The sequence below is a fragment of the Anoplopoma fimbria genome, chromosome 5 (genome assembly GCF_027596085.1).
Source record: "Anoplopoma fimbria isolate UVic2021 breed Golden Eagle Sablefish chromosome 5, Afim_UVic_2022, whole genome shotgun sequence".
NCBI classification, from domain to species: domain Eukaryota; kingdom Metazoa; phylum Chordata; class Actinopteri; order Perciformes; family Anoplopomatidae; genus Anoplopoma; species Anoplopoma fimbria.
The window spans coordinates 3,736,275-3,756,174 of NC_072453.1; the positions used below are offsets into that span (position 1 = coordinate 3,736,275).

At 40.4% G+C, this 19,900-nt stretch overlaps 3 protein-coding genes across 4 annotated transcripts; 2 read left to right on the forward strand and 1 right to left on the reverse strand.

The window, feature by feature from the left end:
* Positions 1-1,814: 1,814 nt before the first annotated feature.
* Positions 1,815-7,717, reverse strand: LOC129091223 (desumoylating isopeptidase 1-like). Its single transcript, XM_054598757.1, has 6 exons — positions 7,366-7,717; positions 7,162-7,183; positions 6,984-7,053; positions 6,704-6,813; positions 5,865-5,987; positions 1,815-4,810 (listed from the first exon to the last, which is right to left on the reverse strand). Exons 1-6 carry the CDS (start codon positions 7,451-7,453, stop codon positions 4,729-4,731), a joined length of 495 nt encoding a protein of 164 aa, XP_054454732.1. The 5' UTR covers positions 7,454-7,717; the 3' UTR covers positions 1,815-4,728.
* A 343-nt stretch (positions 7,718-8,060) lies between these two features.
* Positions 8,061-13,347, forward strand: xrcc6 (X-ray repair complementing defective repair in Chinese hamster cells 6). Its single transcript, XM_054598935.1, is given in 15 exon segments — positions 8,061-8,172; positions 8,552-8,641; positions 8,871-8,983; positions 9,264-9,405; positions 9,885-9,914; positions 9,917-10,135; positions 10,304-10,490; positions 10,670-10,856; positions 11,130-11,298; positions 11,434-11,569; positions 11,571-11,593; positions 11,785-11,914; positions 12,107-12,207; positions 12,295-12,411; positions 12,646-13,347. Coding segments are annotated over 14 exon segments (1,827 nt in total). The 5' UTR covers positions 8,061-8,172; positions 8,552-8,568; the 3' UTR covers positions 12,846-13,347.
* Positions 13,348-13,556: 209 nt separating this feature from the next.
* Positions 13,557-18,532, forward strand: LOC129091568 (GTPase IMAP family member 2-like). Of its 2 annotated transcripts, XM_054599242.1 has the most exons (8): positions 13,557-13,618; positions 13,946-14,060; positions 14,329-14,406; positions 16,325-16,375; positions 16,533-16,583; positions 16,689-16,739; positions 16,980-17,021; positions 17,184-18,532. In XM_054599242.1, exons 2-8 carry the CDS (start codon positions 14,021-14,023, stop codon positions 17,906-17,908), a joined length of 1,038 nt encoding a protein of 345 aa, XP_054455217.1. In that variant the 5' UTR covers positions 13,557-13,618; positions 13,946-14,020; the 3' UTR covers positions 17,909-18,532. The 2 variants fall into 2 exon arrangements, with proteins under 2 accessions (XP_054455217.1, XP_054455218.1); XM_054599243.1 differs by lacking the exon at positions 16,980-17,021.
* The last annotated feature ends 1,368 nt before the right edge of the window (positions 18,533-19,900 follow it).

A 19,900-nucleotide genomic window follows, 5' to 3' on the forward strand; every position in this document is an offset into this window, starting at 1 on the left:
TGCTGTCAGAATTTTACAGAATATATTGTTTCATGTTAATGATTTTACTAAGATAAAACATGATGCATAGAGAGATTTATATTAGCAGAGTTGTGCAGTTCTCTGATGTGCAATAGAGGTGGATGAAGCAGGCCTGCTTTACTGTATGTCACATTATTGCAGTGAGTTTTTACATTTGTGCCAAAACATAGTAACACAAATTAACTGTAGATTAGGACAAAGCTACTATGAAGCTGACAGGTTGTCTAAATGTCTAAAGCATTGATAACTGTATTTTGCAGTTAAACAATACCGACTGATAAATGGGACGCTGTTCCCAAAACAAGCAGTTTAGATCAGATGACATATTAATGACCACAAAAGCAAAAAAATCTAAAACAAAAAATGAACATTTAAAAGAGGAATTATTAGGATTGCAGGTAATATTACATGTATTATGATACAGATCCAGGAAGAAGAAAAATAATCAGTTAATAAAGAGATATTATGAGAATTGTGTTAAAGGGTACATTTTCAGGTTCATTTTCAGGTTCATAGTGCTGGGTGCAGATACTGGGCTGTCGCTGTTTAACTGCAGTATAATTGGTCATTTGCACCAAGAGAAAGGAGGGAATTCTTTCCACTTTGGCACTATGAACCACTTCAGGTTATGGTCTTGGAGTACCTTATAGTATCTGTTTAACAAAAGAATATAGAAGAGAACCGAGCTGATAAATGTATAAATACAAGTATGAAAGCCAAGTAAATCCAAAGTGTATTGATGTGATGTATGGTATGTAGCAAAAAAGTGTATATACTGTATGTACCTGTTCTTCTTATTACAACAAAACAGCTAATTTATACCCAAAATGTTCTATAAATGTTCTTTCCAGGGGATTGTGCAGCAACTAATGCCACTTTTGATGATATGAAACATTAAAGATTGTAAAATCAATACAATGCTTTGGTTTGACTTGTGTTTTTGCCAAAGAAATGTCTTATGGAGCAAAGCACTCCAACAAGCAACAGGAACATTAATTGGGTCAGCTAAATACTCAACACATTGCAGAGACAAAACTCCCTGCAGCCAAAAACTTAATGACAGCTTGTCAGGAGCCAGTAATTCTTTGTTGGATGAAATAAACAGCAAAACATCATAACAACTCAATATGGCTTTATGATCCAATTTGAGCTCACTTTTACCAACTCTTGTTAAGCGTTAACAGTGCTATAATATAAAGTTAACACCTGACAAGAGGGCATTGATGCTGTTTCACTGTCAGCCACAGCTCCTCTTGAATAGTTGGCGGTAAATGACAGAAGTTACAGTACAGCTGCAATATTTTTCCAGCTGGGATTTGAAGCAGCAACATTCACAAACATGACCTAGTAACCACCAATTCACCAATCCATCATTCAAATGTAAACACAGATTGATGCATCAAGGCATTAATTAGCTGCCACCGCTGCAGTGACTCTACAGTGCCCCCATGTGGCCATTTCTGATACTACATGAACCCAAAGCATTTCTAGTTGGGGTGGCATAATTAGATTGGTAGAAATATATTTCCACCAATCTAATGGCAGGGTGCTCCTAATCCTATAATAACTCACATTATTATCCTTTGCATATATTGCACTGTTAAAATGTAAGAATAGTGATGGGCCGTTTTCAGAATAAATATTTTAATAAAAGTTAAGACCTTTTACAGTCAAATTTATGAGAATTACAGACTTAACAGGCCTTGAAGATGTAAAATGACATCCAAGACAATTTAATACTTTTTAACAACTTGCAGACAAAATGTAAGGAATATTAAGTAAGTGTAAGAGCAACAACTTAAATAATATTTATTTAATATATATATTCAATATAACAAATTATAATTCCAAGGAAACTGTCCTGAAATGAGAATGACACTGATGGAATTTGTTTTACTTTAAGGAGGGATTAATGGTTTCGCAGTAATGCAGGTAAGTGGCTGTTTGCATAACACCTGCTGTACATATCATTAAGACCTGTAAATACAAACTATACAAAACTTCAATATTCAGTGCTATCAGGCACAATGGCTGGATATGTAAAAGTATCTTTATAAACAAATTCTAAGTCTATGAACAAATTCTGGGCAAGTGTAGCAACTGAAAGATGTACAAGTGATTGGTTCTGTATTTAAAAAATAAAAAAAACACATACACAATCCTTTGCTTTGTGATCATTAGATGTTCCTGACTGAAGCAAGCATATCAGAAGTTACACATGCGTACACTAAGCTAAACATCAAAATTTGGTCAAACTGTATTTTCTACAACACTGAACACAATCACAGGCCAGCAGAACAGTTTCACTGAGAGTGGTTTCCTTCCTTTTAACTATCACTACCTCTGGCTGTGCTCTTGGAGTGCAGTCCTGACATATTAATGACCACAAAAGCAAAAAATCTAAAACAAAAAATGAACATTTAAAAGAGGAATTATTAGGATTGCAGGTAATATTACATGTATTATGATACAGATCCAGGAAGAAGAAAAATAATCAGTTAATAAAGAGATATTATGAGAATTGTGTTAAAGGGTACATTTTCAGGTTCATACTTATGTTTTGGGTTACCACTAGAACATGATTACATTCTTTAATGTTAAACAAAAACAAGTTATTTTTCTCATACTGTGTTTGAACATTCATGTATTCACCCGCTGTCTGAAATACTCGATTTTAGTGCCCTCTGCTCTAAATGGCTTGCGGGAAAAATATGGCGCACCCATAGAAATGGGTGTAAAACGGACATTCCCATTTGAATCAGTGTAGCAGGATGGTAAGAGCAGCGGCCACTTTTATGTGTACCGTTGCTATGGCAAGTGTTGTAGCAGGCTAACAAAACAGACTAACGAGTTGAAGATTCACTAAGGTGAGATTTTGCAGTGGAGTAGAAACATTACAAAGCATAGCGAGTCAGGCTAACTGACTCATCCACACAGCGTAGGCGAGCATGTTGCTATCATGATGAATGAGGAGTCGGTTCGGCTCATTTTCTGGAACTTTAACCAGTGTAGCATCAAAGCATGGTGGAATTAGCGAGCTAACTTGTTGGACAGCTGGCTAGTTAGCTAGCTTCCTAATTCCGCCATGTCTTAATGCTACACTGGTAACAGAAACTTAGCCAAACAGTCCGGTCCCTGCGCGTTTCTCCCCATCGGTCCAGAGAAGGACGAGCTACCTAACGAAACTACAAAGCCATCCATCTCCAGAGCTGCGTCCGGTCTCTTCCCAGAGAGCTGTGACCACACTGCATGGCCCCTCTGACATTTGTTGTCACCATAACAACTTACAAAAATCCCCTTTTTCTTTTGTACTAGCCAAATGATCACTGGAAATAGTTTCATGTACAATCTATTTCTATGGCTGCAACTTTGCGGCTCTCAACTCTGAAACCCAGATATGCTTGGTTAGAAAAATTGTCAATGTGTGAATGACCACAAGGCTGTGAAGTGATGAGGGGATTAGCCATGTTAGGATTAGTCAGGCTTTACTGGTGTAGTGCTAGTAAGGTAGGAGCTGATTATATACCAAGTTCTGTTATCTTTTTAAAGCAACAGTTGGTAAGGTTTGGTAACTTTTTGTCGTATTTGCTAAAACTTTCACTTTATCCTGACAGTAATACATGAGACGGATAAACTGTGAAAAAATAAATAAACATTTGATGCAAGAAATAGGCAAAACAGTACCAGAATCTTGATCCATTTTTGATCAGCTTTCCTAGTCTGACAGTTTGATCAAAGTACACGAGCTTTGCGAGCAGTGATTGACACTGCATTAGGGGCTCCTTCGCTCTGATTGGATGCTTTTCTTGAGGCGCGATGGTATCTTGCAAATGCCATTAGGGGCCCTAAGAGGAGGCAGAGGAACCTGTTTTTTTTTTTTTACAGATTATCTGTCTCATGTACTTCTGTCAGGATATAGTGACAGTTTGAGAAAATATGATAGAAATATTTTTTTATGAAACTGTATAGCTTTAAGCAGCTAAAAATTACTCTGGTATTGTCATCTTCTAATACCTGATTCTGTACAAGTGAATACATTTCTGTACTGGTCATCTGATCGGAAAACACTCTTCATAATAGACTGCCATAATAAAACACTTTATTAACTGAAAATATAGATTTAAAAAGCCTCTCCAGATTACCAGTGCAGGGAAGGATGAATTTTGCCAATTAAATAGCAATTTAAAGCGATAGTTTGGGTCTTCTGAAGTGGGGTCATATGACTTAATTATACATAGTCAGTGTTATACCTGCTGTAGACGGCAGTCATCACATCCCAAAGGTAACACAATGACTATGAATAAGTATCTAATACAAAACCACTTCAAACCAACCAGACTATCACTTTAGGTACTGGATGATAATGAGTTATTTAAACCAGGAGAAGTACTATGACTTTATGAACACACACAAACTTGTAACTGCACCAAGGTTTTCACCCAGACAAGAAATATACTGGTTTTAGTCCCCTGGCCCCATTGGTTGGCACAGCTTCAAAAGACTGATGTGTAGAACATACAGAAACGGAAAAGAGAAGACCATTCAAATGATGACTGGTTAATTGGAAAAGTGACTTATAGAAAAGATTAACCTGTCAACCACGGGCAGAGATGTGATCAGGGTGTGGTTGGTGGCTGATGCCGAGTGTCCCACTGTCACCCAAACCCTTATATAAAAGTATTTCTTCTTTAAAATGCACAGCCCTGTCTATCGCTGTCCAGTTATGTTGTTGCCTCCAGGATTTATGACGATGGAATCCAGAAATGGACGGAGAGCCTGGCCAAAAGGTCTAAAGAGGAAACACAGCAGACAGTACTGTTACACTGAAATCAAAGGGACTAAAGAAAGTCTGAACAAATGACAGTATCTGAGCTTGGCAAGGGGGAGGGGGGAGGGGGGAAGTAAATAAATTGAGCACAAGAACAGAGTCTTTCGTTTGAGAATATCAGAGAGAGAAAGATACATATAACACACAAAAGTCAGTGTCACAATGACTACAATTTAAATTTTACTTTAGTACTATTGCAAGGGACTGCTCTGTAATATTAATATTTCATAAATGTTGTGAAGCGCGATAACGCTATATTGTCCGAGTGTTACATCCTCAGGGAGGTATGAGTGGAACCCATCAAAGAAAAAAATCCACCTTCTCACACAAGACTTCGTCAATCTGGTATGTTCAGTGCATTTCAGGCTTAATTTGGGGTGATGTAATGCAATAAACTATTTTCCTATACTATTTCCAACTTGCCTCTTCTACTTTCACTTTTACTCCAGCTCTTCTAAAAAAACGATATATGTCCGTGAGGAGGGACTCTAAGGGATTCACACCTGTATATATTGAAGATGTTCGACATTTTCATCAACAATTTCAAACTCTATTAAACCCTTCTGTGTCAGTTTTATTCCCCTACTTACATTTTTTTTGTTATTTATGATTGGCAAGGCATTCACAAGAAATGTGCCAATCAATAAAATGAACATAAAATGTGTGCATAAGAGTTTTATGGTGTTTTTGATTGGGTTGTTGGAAGAATGCATTAGATTACAAAACCTTATAGCATTTTAATGAACATCTTGTCCTGAACAGATCCCAAGTCCACCAAAGATGGCGACAAAACTGTGCAAAAGTTGCAACTAAGTTCTGAATTACTTTGTTGATTGGCTTTGGTTTGGACTCATAATGGTATCAATTTTATAGGTATTAAATATATGTTACAAATTCATAATTTCTATTATTGTGACAACATCAGCATAAGCAGAGATACATTTTAATAATAATTACAGAAAATAAGATGAGCACTGTTGATGTAAGAGCACCTTTATGGGGCTTATTGACTCACGTGGATAGAAATTCAGATGGAAGGTCTGTGATGTACGATGGGATCTTTTTCCCTGTGAGGAACTGAGCCACCTCGTTGCTGAAAGTGTTGCAGTTGTGCTCAAACAAGTTGTACTTGTCACCACTGTGCACCCAGAGAAGGAAGAAGAGAGAGAAGAGACATAAATTGAGAGAGAAGCCCGAGAGGCCAAACAGGGTGGAGATCAGGGCGGGTGAACAGCAGGAAAAGACAAGATAGCAACTTTTTGGGCGGAGAGATAACACGAAGGATTGAGAAGTATGAGAATTTAATTTAGGGCTGTGCATTGGCAATAATCTGCTTATACAATATGTATCATGATACAACTCATTATACTGCACCTTTTGCTACTTTCTGTCTCAGTTTACGTTGTTACAATGGAATGGAAGAGTCAAATGGCTGAAGATAGATTACAACACTGTCATCTGGTGGTCGAGGGTGTAAACACAACACAAAATGAACCTCGGTCATCCACAAATCTTTGCATGTAATCTATACAGCATCACAAAAGATAATATTGTGTTACTCAAGTGTGTCGTTATTTTCAAACACCCCTTCTTTAAATGCTCTGAAGGTAAAGTACAGAGGATTGAGGGTTAGCGCAGCAGCATTGCATTTGCCTCACAACTGTTTGTGTTTCTTCACTTGTAAATTGCTGATTAAGTAATTTGAAGTAAGATGAGGGTGTCTCATATTGTAATGAAATACCTTCTAAAAACATATTGTAGCCTACTTCCAAACTATGGGTTGGTATTAAAACGTGTTAATTAGCAGTCTAAGTCAATGGGATTTAAATCTGTATGATGAGTCTGAGTCCTTACCTGTATGAGGACTCTGCCAGTGAAACCAGGTACTCCATAAATAACTCTTCAGGCACCTCAGTGGAGCCCAGGTCCACTATGGAGTCAGGCTCACCCAAGGGGGTGCCACCCTAGAATGCAACACACACATATACACTTCAGAATACCTTTTTCCAAGCACTTTGACAAGCACTTCTTGATCCATTACTTTCTAAGTATTTGCATTTTCCTGTATAGCAGTGCCAATGATTTTATATATTATGTGCTTAGTACTTGAGAAAAGGATGATGCTGATTCTTACAGGTGGACAATTGTTGATGCCTTCTCCCACAAAGAAGAACTCCTTTCCATGGACCACAATAGCAGTATGCCTATAAAATACCAAAACACCATGTTCTAATAAAACCAAGCCAATAAAAGTAATTAACGACACATCACAGGATCTTTAGTGAGAACTTCTACAAAACAAGTCTACTTACCATACCCCGTCAAGCTGTCTCCCTGTGATGATAAAAACATATTTAATCAGAATAGATTGATTCCAGTCTTACTACTTGGCAAAAATAAAGTCATAGCTCAGGCCTGAGTAGCATCCCCGGTCTCTCCTGGTTTCTCACACCGGACCAGGCAACTGTCTACGGCTTAAGTGAAGTAAAGCATCAGGTGAAACGTGAAAAACTCACCCAGCATGACAGGACTCAGCTGTCGGGCCATGCCTCTGGACATGTCGTAAATGTACAGTTTCACTGGGTAAGAGTCGGTTTGGTCCATGACAACTGCAGCTAACCTAGTACAAAGATCCACCGAGAGCTGGCCGGCTTTCTAGCTCACCAAATCAACAAAACGTAAATAAAAAGTTGAACGTGGAACTGTTTTAGATATAAACAAAGGCTACAAACTATTTCACATGAAATAAATAAATAATACTGTAGCAAAAATAAATCTCCTAATAACAGGCCAAAGTTGCCGGGTGCTGACAACTAGTGCTGTGTCACTGTCTATCTGTAAACAATAACATGACTGTCAGAAAAGGGCTTTCGCATGGCGACCGGGGGATCTCTTCCGGTGTCGAGCCGCTCCGCAAACACAGTCCCGCCTACTTCACTCGGATTGGTCAGTGTCGTATACTTCACTCGGATTGGTCAGTGTCGCCTACTTCACTCGGATTGGTCAGTGTCGTCACTATTGGTCAGTGTCACTCGGATTGGTCAGCGTCACCTACGTCACTCGGATTGGTCTGTGCCGCCTACTTCACTCGGATTGGTCAGCGTCGCCTACTTCACTCGGATTGGTCAGTGTCGTATACTTCACTCGGATTGGTCAGCGTCGCCTACTTCACTCGGATTGGTCAGATTGGCAGACAAGCGTCCAATAGACGACGAGCCGTTCCGTCCGCTCTCCAGCGTGCTCGTTCACGTACCTGAACGCGCCAGCCATTGAAACTAGTCCGGACTTGTGGATAGTAGAGAAACAGAGCACGTCGAGTGACTGTATGTTCATACAATAACTTTATATATCTTCAGGTTATCGTTTTAATGTGTTTAGTCCTTATAATGTGTGTGCATGATTAGATAGATAGATATATGTGTTAACTAAGCGACCCCCAAAATACTAATTAAGCGAATAGTGGCTAATTACAAGCTAAGCTATCTGACGTGTTCTGGATGAAGTTGTTAACATTAATTACTAGATATTAATCATATCTGAATTAAACCTAATGAATGGTTCGCGTTGACATTTGCATAGTTGTTGTTTTCTGATTAAATTAGCACCCCTTTCGTATTTTGCTTAATAAATGATCTTGTACTACACAGTTTAAACATCGTATGTTGCAAAAGTATTTAGTTTCCTGTTGTTGTCCTTTGACAGGACCAGGAGCAGCACGAATGGCAGAGTGGAAGGCCTACTACCATAATGAAGATGACGAAGAAGAGCAAGAGGAGGGAGAGCAATCTGGAGGTGAGATGAAAGCCTCTGTATTACTTCATACTACATTTGAAGTGTAAATAATGCAAGACTGTAAGCTTTCATTATTCCTCTCTTCTGGATTTTTACTCCACCTTTTTATCTTTATGTTGCAATCTACATTTAATAATATGTAATTTAACACACAAGTTTAAATTAATCGGATAGCATTTGATACCAACAAGTAAGGCACTGTCTCAATCTGTCCCTCTGTCTTTGGTAGGAGATTACAAGATCACAGGGAGAGACAGTTTGGTCTTCTTGGTTGATGCCTCTAAGGAAATGTTCATCAAAGGAGAAGACGGACAGCCCTCAAACTTTGACATGACCATGCAGGTAAGATGGCCAACTATCTTTATTTTGATTTGCTTTGTCTTTGTTGGAATTGATGTAAATGTGCTGGAATTATCTCGATTAGTATGTATAGGTTGAGACTGTGTAGTTGGAATGGCCCTTTTAGGAGTAAATCATCCAATTTTTATTTATAATCAATTATTTTGACGGAAAACATAAGAGAAGCTACTTTATCTCAGTAATATCGGCCTCATTGGTGGTTTTTATTCTCAGATTTGGCTTGAGTCTCATGACAGCAAGTGTCTGTGTTCTGTCCTTGTAGGTTGTGCGCAGTGTGTACGCTAGTAAGATCATTAGCAGTTACAGGGATCTGATGGCGTTGGTTTTCTACGGCACAGAGCAGAGCAAAAATCCCAGGAACTCATTCAAGCATGTCTACGTGTACCACGACCTAGATGAACCTGGTGAGACGCTGCACTTTTTCAACTAACACATGATTACACTTCATCAGAGTGGCTTTTGTTTTCCTGCAAACACAAATGTGGGCACAGTTCTTGTGCACATGTTTTAATGCCTGTAATCAGGGGCGCCGCTAGGGATTTTGGGCCCCATGAAAAGAATCTTTACAGGGCCCCCAACACAGCGGCAAAATGTTTTGATGCTATTTTACATACAATTATGCATTTTAATGGTATTTTTGACTATCATTACCATAAAATAAAACATGTGTGATTATATGTTAGTTAATAACTTAGTGTCATTATTTTTTCTGTATTATAATTTCATCATCATTAGGGGCCTCTCTGGGCCCCCCTCCATCATGGGCCCCTAGAATCCGTCTCCTTTACCCCCCCTTTTCGGCGCCCCTGCCTGTAATGTATTCATTTTGTTTGTCTTAAACTTTCTGCTGACATTTTTCTGTCTGCTCCCTCATTTTCCGCAGGTGCAAAGCGAGTGCAGGACGTGGACGCTCTGCGGGGGAAAAAGGTGCCCAACTAGCGGCGAAGACCATGGGCAATGGGGAGACGTCATTTGGCGACGCCCTGTGGTGCTGCGCCAACCTCTACAGTGACATCAAGCTGCGCCTCTCACACAAGCGGCTCATGATCTTCACCTGCAGGGATGATCCACACGGGGGAGACAGTGCGAAAGACCGACAGGCTCGCACAAAGGCTGGGGACCTTAAAGAGACCGGTGTGTCTTCAGCAAACACTGCTCTTCTTTCACGAAATCTGTAATAATGCTGTTTTGGATTCAAGCTCATAGCTGCCCTTAGGAACTTTGCTGTTTGCCTGCAAATTAGCTTTTAATGTTGTTAGCCTGTATGTCATGGACTCATAAGACTTACTCCTTCTCTCTAAGGTGTCATCATTGATTTAATGCATCTGATGAAACCGGGTGGCTTCGATGTGGCGCCATTCTTTCGTGACATTATAAGTCCACCTGAGGATGAGAGCGAGTTGGGGCTGCAGCTGGAGCCTTGCGACAAACTGGAGGACCTCCAGAAGAGGGTGCGGGCCAAGGAGCAGAGGAAGAGAACTATTGCCAGGTAGAGAGAGTGACACATTTCCATTTCCAGACAGAGTTTAGTCTTGTATCTTCTTTTTGCTTTTGTATTAAGGACCCTGTGTATTTCCTTTCTTGGTTCTTTGTGGTTCATCTTTGTGTCTTTTCATCACCTCCTCTCTACTATTTATCGCACGATCCATCCCTCTCTACCATCTTTAGGTTGAGTCTGTGTCTTGGTGAGGGCATAAATGTAGCTGTGGGAATATATGCAACTGCCGTGACAGCTCGGAAACCAGCTCCCATCAGACTTTACAGGGAAACCAACGAGCCAGTCCGCAGCAAAACCCGAACCTTCCACACTCAGACTGGCAGCCTGCTGCTGCCCAGTGAGATAAAGAAAGCCCAGGTAAGAGCACACTTAATGTATGCTCATTGTGGTTTGGTTGTTTCATAAAACTGTGCTTAGATTTTCATATTTACCGTACATGTTAAGTCAGGTTTTATAATAGCTAACCGGTAATACATCCGAATTTAAACATCTGAATAGAAGTATGTATCAACTCCAAATCTTTTTTTTGCTGAATTTAATTGCTGATCAACATAAATTTCAGTGATTATCATTGATTTTATTCTGTAATTTTGTTGTTGCTCTTTTTTACTTGTTTGTTCCTTGCTACAGGTGTATGGTAAGAAACAGATAGTGCTGGAGAAGGACGAGGTGGACGCCATCAAGAAGTTTGAAGATCCTGGAATGTTTCTGATCGGATTCAAACCGATGGATAAGCTCAAACGTCACCACCACATCCGCCCTGCTGTCTTCCTCTATCCTGAGGAGGACGAGGTGAAAGGTATCAATGTTTGTTTGTCTGTGTCTGAATTACTTCAAAACTAATATGAAGCAATATTAAAACCTTAGTATCAAGTGTCCCACAGCATCCTCTCTGTTTGCCGAGCTCTAATATATCCTGTGTTTTCCACCTCAGGTAGCGCATGTCTGTTCTCTGCTTTGTTGACAAAGTGTATCGAGAAAAACGTGTTCGCATTGTGCCGCTGCGTCTCTCGCCGAAACTACCCGCCACGATTTGTGGCCCTGGTGCCTCAGCAAGAGCAGATTGACGGGGAAAGTACAGATTTCACCTCCAGGTGATACACTGCTGGACTCAGCAAAGGAGGCTAATAAACTGTAGCTCCTCCTGCAATTTTTACAACTGTATTTTTCCATTTCTGTCTTTTTAAAAAACAGTAAAAGCAAGCTAGACTAATATGTTACAGTCTAGTTAATTGTATTGTACAGGAGCCTGATGGCAACATGTTGTCTCTCGTGCCTGTCTCAGGTTTCCACGTCATCTATCTGCCATACGCTGATGACATAAGGACTGTGGATCGTCCACAGTGCCCAACAGCCTCACAAAGACAGGTGGACAAGATGAAGGAGATCGTCTCCAAGCTCCGCTTCAAATACAGGTAGCTGCACACGTTAAGTATTTTACAGAGATCTTAGTTTGGATTGTCTAAAATTTTTTGGAAGAAAGAAATAATGTAGTTATATCAAATTCTGGAGAAAAAAAAATAATTTACATAGTAGACTAAATAATTGAATGGCCGCTAATTGGTTTCTTTCTGCTACATGTTTTCATTCTTTGATATGGAATGCAGGAGTGATGCTTTTGAGAATCCAGTCATCCAGCAGCAGTACAGGAACCTGGAGGCCTTGGCTCTGGATATGGTGGCTCCAGAGGACATAGAGGACCTCATCAGTAAGATGCAGACAAACACCTTGTGGCTGGTACAGCAACTTCTTGTTCCTTTGACTAACACTACCTGTACCTGTCTGTCTTTCTCAGTGCCAAAGGTGGACCAGATTGACAACCGTCTGGGTCCTTTGGTTCAGGAGTTTAAAGATCTGGTCTACCCTGCCGACTACAACCCTGAGAGCAAACCAGCTGCCAAACGCAAAACAGGTCAGAGCAGGAGCCATAACAGGAACTTGCTGAGCGAAATAGTTTTTTTTTAACTGTATCTTAGTTTGAAATGTTCTGCGCTTACACACAGTATATGCTTTGGTCAAGTTCATTGATCAGCACTGAGGATTTTTGAAATGCGTCACTGGCTGCTGTGGTCATTTTCGTGTTATGGTATAATCAAAATCAGATCATTCTTTCGACTGAAAGCTTTCTCCATGAATTAACTGGCAGCTGATACAGGAGGCGGAGCTGAGAAGAAGCCCAAAGTGGAGGTGCCAGAAGACGAGCTGCGGGCCCACGTTCAGAACGGCACTCTGGCAAAGCTGACCGTGCCCGTACTGAAGGAGGCCTGTAAGCAGTTTGGGGTTCGCACCACAGGGACCAAGAAGCAGGAGCTGATGGATGCTCTGATCGCCCGTCTGGCTCCATGAGGAGTTAAATAAATAACTCACCGTGCCTTCATGAGCAGTTAAGCTTGTTCAGATCAGTGTGTCTGTTCTTGCACTTGATTCCAGATGTAGAAATGTCTTCTGCCACTTTGAAAGCACCAGATGTAGTGATCTACTTAAAAGCAGGAAACAAGTTTTAAATTAAATGTGTGGCCTGTGAAATTTGGGTAAGACCGGGATACTGCGTCCCAAAAAATCGTCCTGTCGTTTCTTTTGCAAGGCAACATGCAGCTCAGTGCAAGTTTTTGCTAGTCACACATTATATGAATAATGTCTTCAGGGGAAAAAAAGTCATTTTATTGTTATCAAGACAGCCCTAATGTGTGGTACATTATTAAAAAGGCTTGTGTGCATTATAATTCATTAAACAGTTAACATAGTAATAAGAATACTGTTACTCTTGGTGACAATTTTTGATAATCTTGCATTTTCGTTAATAAAACAAAAAACTTTTACAGCCCTGCATCTAGTTTGTTTTATTGTATTAAGTACGTGAGTCATAGTGTACATGTTAAGCAGTACTTCGAGTTCTTCTTGTCAAAAGAAAAAAAGGTGTGTCCATCCAAAGTAAGACATTATTTCAACATAGCTGAACACAGCTCACTAAAATGAAGGCGGGCCTGAGCTAGCAAGTGTTTCTGCACAACAGCAGGAAGTGGGGATCAAATACAACTTTGACCTCATGAGTTGCGTCAGGTTTTGACGGACTGAATGTAGATGGCATTCCTGGGGAGGATTATCTGACCACACAGCAGGTAATGGAGCTTTAGGAACATTTTCCCATTGCTGTGGGTTTAAATGGACATTTAAACTACATTATATTGGTTATGTCGAGTTTTCTTGTGTATTTTTTCTGTTTTGGTTTACCCTGTCTTGAAACTTATGCTACATGTTAACACTAAACCGACTATGGAGACTCTCCTAGGTTGAATTGACAAATGTGAAAATGATATTGAGTCAATTTACTTTTGCTTTAGTAATAGATTTTATCCTGATATTGTTCATGGTTTTATTTTTAGTTGTATAATTACATTTGTTAACCCGGGTGTTGAGTTAATGTTTTAGTGCTTTTATACTGACAGTTCTGGGCAGAAGTACTACCACGTGTTCTCGCTACCAGTATTGACACAGGCTGAAAGTCTGTCAACTGCAGAGAAATGGAGTGTCAATGTGAAAAGGACAACTCTGAGAATGCAGGTGAGACGGAAATTTAGAAAATCATCAAACATGCTTTAATAGACAGCTTTAATTGAAACCGCTTAAGTTTCCTGCTTTTAGTTGTCATGTCAGCAAATTAAAATGAGTGTACACATCGAAAGCCCTGAATTCAACAATCTGGTTTTCCTGGGATTTAAAGTATTTCATTCTGGATTTCCCATTTAGGTGAAAGGTTAACCCCTTGATAAACTGTGTACAACATTGCAATACTAATGTCATGCCTTCCTCCATCCTCTTCTCTGTTTAGGCTGGTGGATGAGCAGCAACAGTGCCCAGATGGGAGCTTTTACTGTGGTGGGGTATTTCCTCTACAGATTCTCGCAAAGTCAGTCACTCACAGACAGGCCCGGCTCTGGGCATAGGCAGTATAGGCGAATGCTACGGGCGCCTCCATCCGCCGGGGGCGCCGAAAATATGTTTTAAATTTTTTTTTTTTTTTTTTTTTTTTTTTTTTTTTTAATTTTTTTTTTTTTTTAATACTGTATTCATCCAACTTTAACTTCAATGTTTATATTTCTTAATACCAGTAGTTATGTCGAAATAAATATTAGACAACATAACATAACATGCAAAGAGCGCCCTAGTTTCCACTTCCGCCCCGCCCCCCTACCTATTTGCACATCACAGCTACCTATTGCATATCAAAGCTACCTGTTTTGTACATCACTGTCAAAGAAAGCTAAACCCTCTGGCGCCCAGGGGAGGAAAAGAAAAAGAGAAGAGGAGGAAAAACGGGGAAAGACAGAGGTACAGTAACTTTAATTTGTTTATCTTTAATGTAGGCCTTAATGTGTGGTTTTATTATTTGGTAAATATAAATTGTCCGCCGGCGCCAACAGGCCCCGACAACGGGGCGCGTTGCCAAGCAACCGGCGCGTAAATTGTACCGGCCTACCGCCTACATCATCCATAGTAATCCATTCCAAACCTGCCTGGCAACAGACGATCGCACGTCGAATGACGTGGGAAGGTTCTTGAACATTCGCAAACTCGTTCATTGAGCGCGACAATACAGATAACACTTATTTTACAAATTACATTTATTAGCGTTCCTAACTTTATATCTGTATTGTATTGCATTGTATTTATCTATTTCCCTACACAGTAATAGCTACATGTTGAAGCACTTTGAGATTCTTGAATATAAAATTATTATTATTATTATTATTATTATTATGTATTATTATTATTATTATTATTCCTTATTATGTTATGGGGATAACGTTCAATAATAATAATAAAACCTATCTCAGATCTACCATGATGCAAGGACGGACACCTCCTCAAAAGCACCACCCAGAGATAAGCAGCATCAAGCGTCTTGCCATCATAAGCTTCAATCCATTTCCAAAAGTGGTATCCCCAGCTGACATATGATGATGTTATTGACGAGTTTGCTGGAAGAAAGGCAAGAAGAGGGAGGTTTTAGCAAGGTGGGGTGAGCCTGTTGAGGTGTGAGATTGAGGTCAGTTCTAGATGTAGACAGATGTTACTTGTTGGAATAGCGGTAGAATTTCAAGATAGGTTTCTGTAAATATTATCTTTGTAATATAGTTTTTCAAGTGTTTAATTATTTAAAGTTCTAACGTTCTAACGTATGCATACCTTATTTATATTGTATTTATGATTAATTTGGTGTTTAATTTTCTATTTAAAATAAAAGAGTCTCAAAGACAAAGCTTTGCAGTTTCTCTGAGTGTATGAACATTGGTAGTCAAATTTACCGTGCGATCCAAAGGGGTAGGGGGCGCCAGCAAAAATCTTGCCTAGGGCACCAAATTGGTCAGAGCCGGCCCTGCTCACAGACACACAATAACATATTCATTTCACACTGTTCCCCAGACATATTAGCCAATAGGTTTCTCTGATTGATCGACCTGTCCTCCTCAGAGATGGTGAGTCTAGAAACAAACAAGAAAGCACAAATAGCTTTGATGTGAGCTGACATCCCTGATGGTTTTATCAGGGGTTCAGCCAGGAATTATGGGTCGTCCTCACAGAAGGTGACCCTAACCTCCCTCCATTTTTAGTGATAATATCTACTAACAGTATACAGATTTGTATCAGTCCTGCTGTGCAAATTCTTTAAATGATTAAAAACAAACATCTCTAAAGGAAAAAGCAAGTGATACTCAATATTTGTGACATGGTCAGCAAATCTTATCAGAAGACCAAACCAATAATGAATCAATGATGACCCCTGCTGTAATAATGATACTGATAGTAGTCTGTTTTTCCTGCAGCACTCCCAGCACTGATCCGATGGCCAATTCGACTGTTCTGCTCTCTAACTGGTGAGTTATATATCAGAGGTCAGAGGTCACTTTTTTTCTCCCCCTCACAGTCTGTTTTTAACTGACAGCTGGTAAAACTACCGTTGCCATCAGTACAGTCGTGTTTGTGTACGATGTGACATAAAAACACCAGTTAATAATGTGCGTTCTGCCTCAGGTCTGTCGACTCTTTGGAGCTGGGTGAGCCGCCTAGTGGGAACCCTTCGTGGTACGAAATATACATCCCTCACATAGGTTATAAAACAAACAAAAAAAGTGTCCCATGTCGCCTAAAGTCGTATGCTAACTTTTCTTGTTATGTCTTGTGTCTCAGGAATCCAGAGCCTGTGTAAATGGCTGTCTCGAATTTGGCGGTTTGTCGGAGGTGAGTGCTGCCTGCATCTGTTTCTTTTTGATTCTTGTGTAATCTTCATTGAGTGCTCCAATTGGGCTTTTTAAGTGCAGGTTAACGGGTCAGGAGAAGTTTAAAATTTGAGTGGGTATGTTTGGGTAACACATGAGAGCAATTTGGTATCTGAAGGGTTCAGCTATTTGAGTGATAGAGGTACATAATAATTATGGGCCTATAATTAAGCAACTGGCTTACAATCTGCTCCTCCATCAGCAACTTCGTCAAAGTTCAAATGGTTGATTGCTATCATCACAGGTCAGTTCACCTTCATTTTACATTTTGGGGATTTTTCTACTGTTTCTTGTCTGTTCTGTTAAATGTAAGATTTTTAAAACATAAAATCTGCTCATTCAGACCCACTTGGGCTGAGAATCTCAGATTTTATCATTTATCTAATAAAACCTGTCCCCTCTAAAGGGTCATCCGGAGCACTGGGGTCAGAGAAGGATCCGACCAGCAGCGGCAACAAACCAGGCATGAGGCTGATCCTCCTGGGGCCCACAGGTGGAGGACGGACCTCCCTAGCCGATACTTTGTTGGGCAACAGTGAGAAAACGGCTCCCACGGGTCCCCAAATGGAGAGCACCAAGAGAAGGACAGTCATGGGTGGTAGAGAGGTAATAGTGATCGACACCCCAGATCTTTTGGGGCGGTCATTGGGGAACAACAAGAGAGCCAGGGAAGCTCTGAGGAGCCTTCAGCTCTCCAGTCCTGGACCACACGCCTTCCTGCTGGTGATACCAGCAGCAGGGGCCAGCACAAGGAACGACCAGGATCTAGCTCAGGCGATCCGATCCACCCTTAAGCTGTTTGGAGACGGGGCTGCGGGGTACATCATACCAGTACTCACCCATGCAGACCTCCTAGTTCCAAGGCAAACTGTAGATCAGATGCTGGATGTGGACTCTAAGGGTCTGGAGAGGGCTCTGTCATTATGCGACCAGAGGCCAGAGCTGGTGGACAACAGGCCAGACTGCCCCCCAGAGGAAAAGAGCATGATGCGCAGGCAGCTGGTGGGGCGGGTGATGGAGATGAACAGTGGGCATTTTGTCCACGAGCTGCAGAGGAGGGAAGACCACATCAGGGAGGAGCTGCTCGCTGACATGGGCTCTGTACTGGCTGGAAAACTGGGATACATGTAAAAGAGAGCGGGGGAAGATGAAATGGGGTCGTTGGTGTGTGTGTGTGTGTGTGTGTGTGTGTGTGCGTGTGTGTGACCGAGTTGTTGGGGCAGTCAAACAATAAGGAGGCAGGATTCATTCAAGTGTTAAACATGCCATTTTGACTTTCAGTGTAAGCGTGATTCTTTGCCTGGGGTATTTTCGTCACTCTGCTGGTTCACCACTGTCCAAATGAATTTACTACCTTTGGCCGCCTTTTGGTTTTTTAACATGCCACAGATGCTTTTGGTTAGATATCATGCCCATACATACTTCTCTTTCCCATTTTGGTGTGTTGTAATGCTTCAATGTCTGTATATTCTTTTGTGAAAGCCTGCGCCTCATGTTTTCTTACTCTGCTCCAGCGCTTGGCACTCCCTTATCTTTAATAATATATAGGAGATATCAAACTTTAAAGATGATCAGGGGAAATAAACTGAAGTCACATTGGGACTAGAGTCCAGCAGTACTGTTTTAATGTATACTGTGCTTTCTCCAGAGGCCTCTGAAACAGCAGTTAGACTACAAAATTAACAATTACTTAAATATGAAATACTACCTGTTTTTATGAAGCTGTGATCAGAAAATAAATCTTTATCATATTGTCAACAGATGACAGTAACAAGTCGATGTATGATTTAATGATTTCCCTAAATCTATCATTTAACTTTTTGCAAGTATATGTTGTCAATGTAGTGCAGCTTAAACCCCTTTTTTCATAACTTTTCATGTTCAGAATTCAGTTCACGTAGACTACGCAAGTAAAGCAGATTGTTTCTGCTGTCAGAGAAAGCGTTTGACCAAACAGTACAGACCTTCAACAGACCAATCAGGTTCCTCATGCATGATGATGTATACATTTTGCCATTGGAAAAAAATATATTTAACGGTCTGCTGTTCTTTTAACAAGCCTGACTAGTGGATGGATTTTCAAATCATTCATTCATTCATTCATTTTCCCTAACCGCTTATCCAGTTAAGGGTCACGGGGGGGCTGGAGCCGATCCCAGCTGTCATTGGGCGAAGGCAGGGTACACCATGGACAGGTCGCCAGACTATCACAGGGCTGACACATAGAGACAGACAACCATTTACACTCACATTCACACTTACGGACAATTTTAGAGTCTTCAATTTACCTAATATGCATGTCTTTGGACTGTGGGAGGAAGCCTGAGAACCCGGAGAGAACCCACGCTGACACGGGGAGAACATGCAAACTCCACACAGAAGGCCGTCTTGCCCGGGAGATTTTCAAATCTGTCCACATTATCGTGAATGTAATAGGAATTAAACAGCGCTGACTGGTGGTGGTCCTAAAAACTTTGATGGGGTTTTAGTTGACTTGATAGGAAGAGCCTGTTACACTTGCATTAAGATTTTTTTTTCATATTGACACTAAATAAAACAACTCCTAATTTAAGCTGGCCACTCAGAGAGTTAAGCAGACTGAGTATTAAAACCAAACTGCAGCCTTATTTTAGGTTTTCTTCTTGCACAACATTCTCAGGAGTTTGCAAACCAAATAGGAGCTAAAATATAAAGTGAATCATATTGTGAGTGAATTCTGAGCTACTCTCAAAATTTAAAACATTCAACACAAGAGGAACAACTCCTGTATCATCCGTTAACAGCGTTACCAAACAAACCATGGGCTGAAGCGATTTGTTGTGTCGTATTGTTTCAATACAGTAGACTAAAAAAGACCATTAACAATGTCATAATTATCTTAAGTAGTCCCTAGTTGCATCTTTTGTGTTAAACATCACGTCCGGTGTGTGAATCCATTGTTTCCTGTGATTCCCCTGTGCATATACTATGCAATTTGAGACTACAGCAGTCACAATGAAAACTAAAGGCTATATCAAGAAGCAACATAAAAATGCATATGCCTTGAGAGGCTATCATCGAGTTTTGTTTGCAAATCAATACATTTTGTTTTGCTGTTGTGCTTAATCACACATTGGTGGGAGC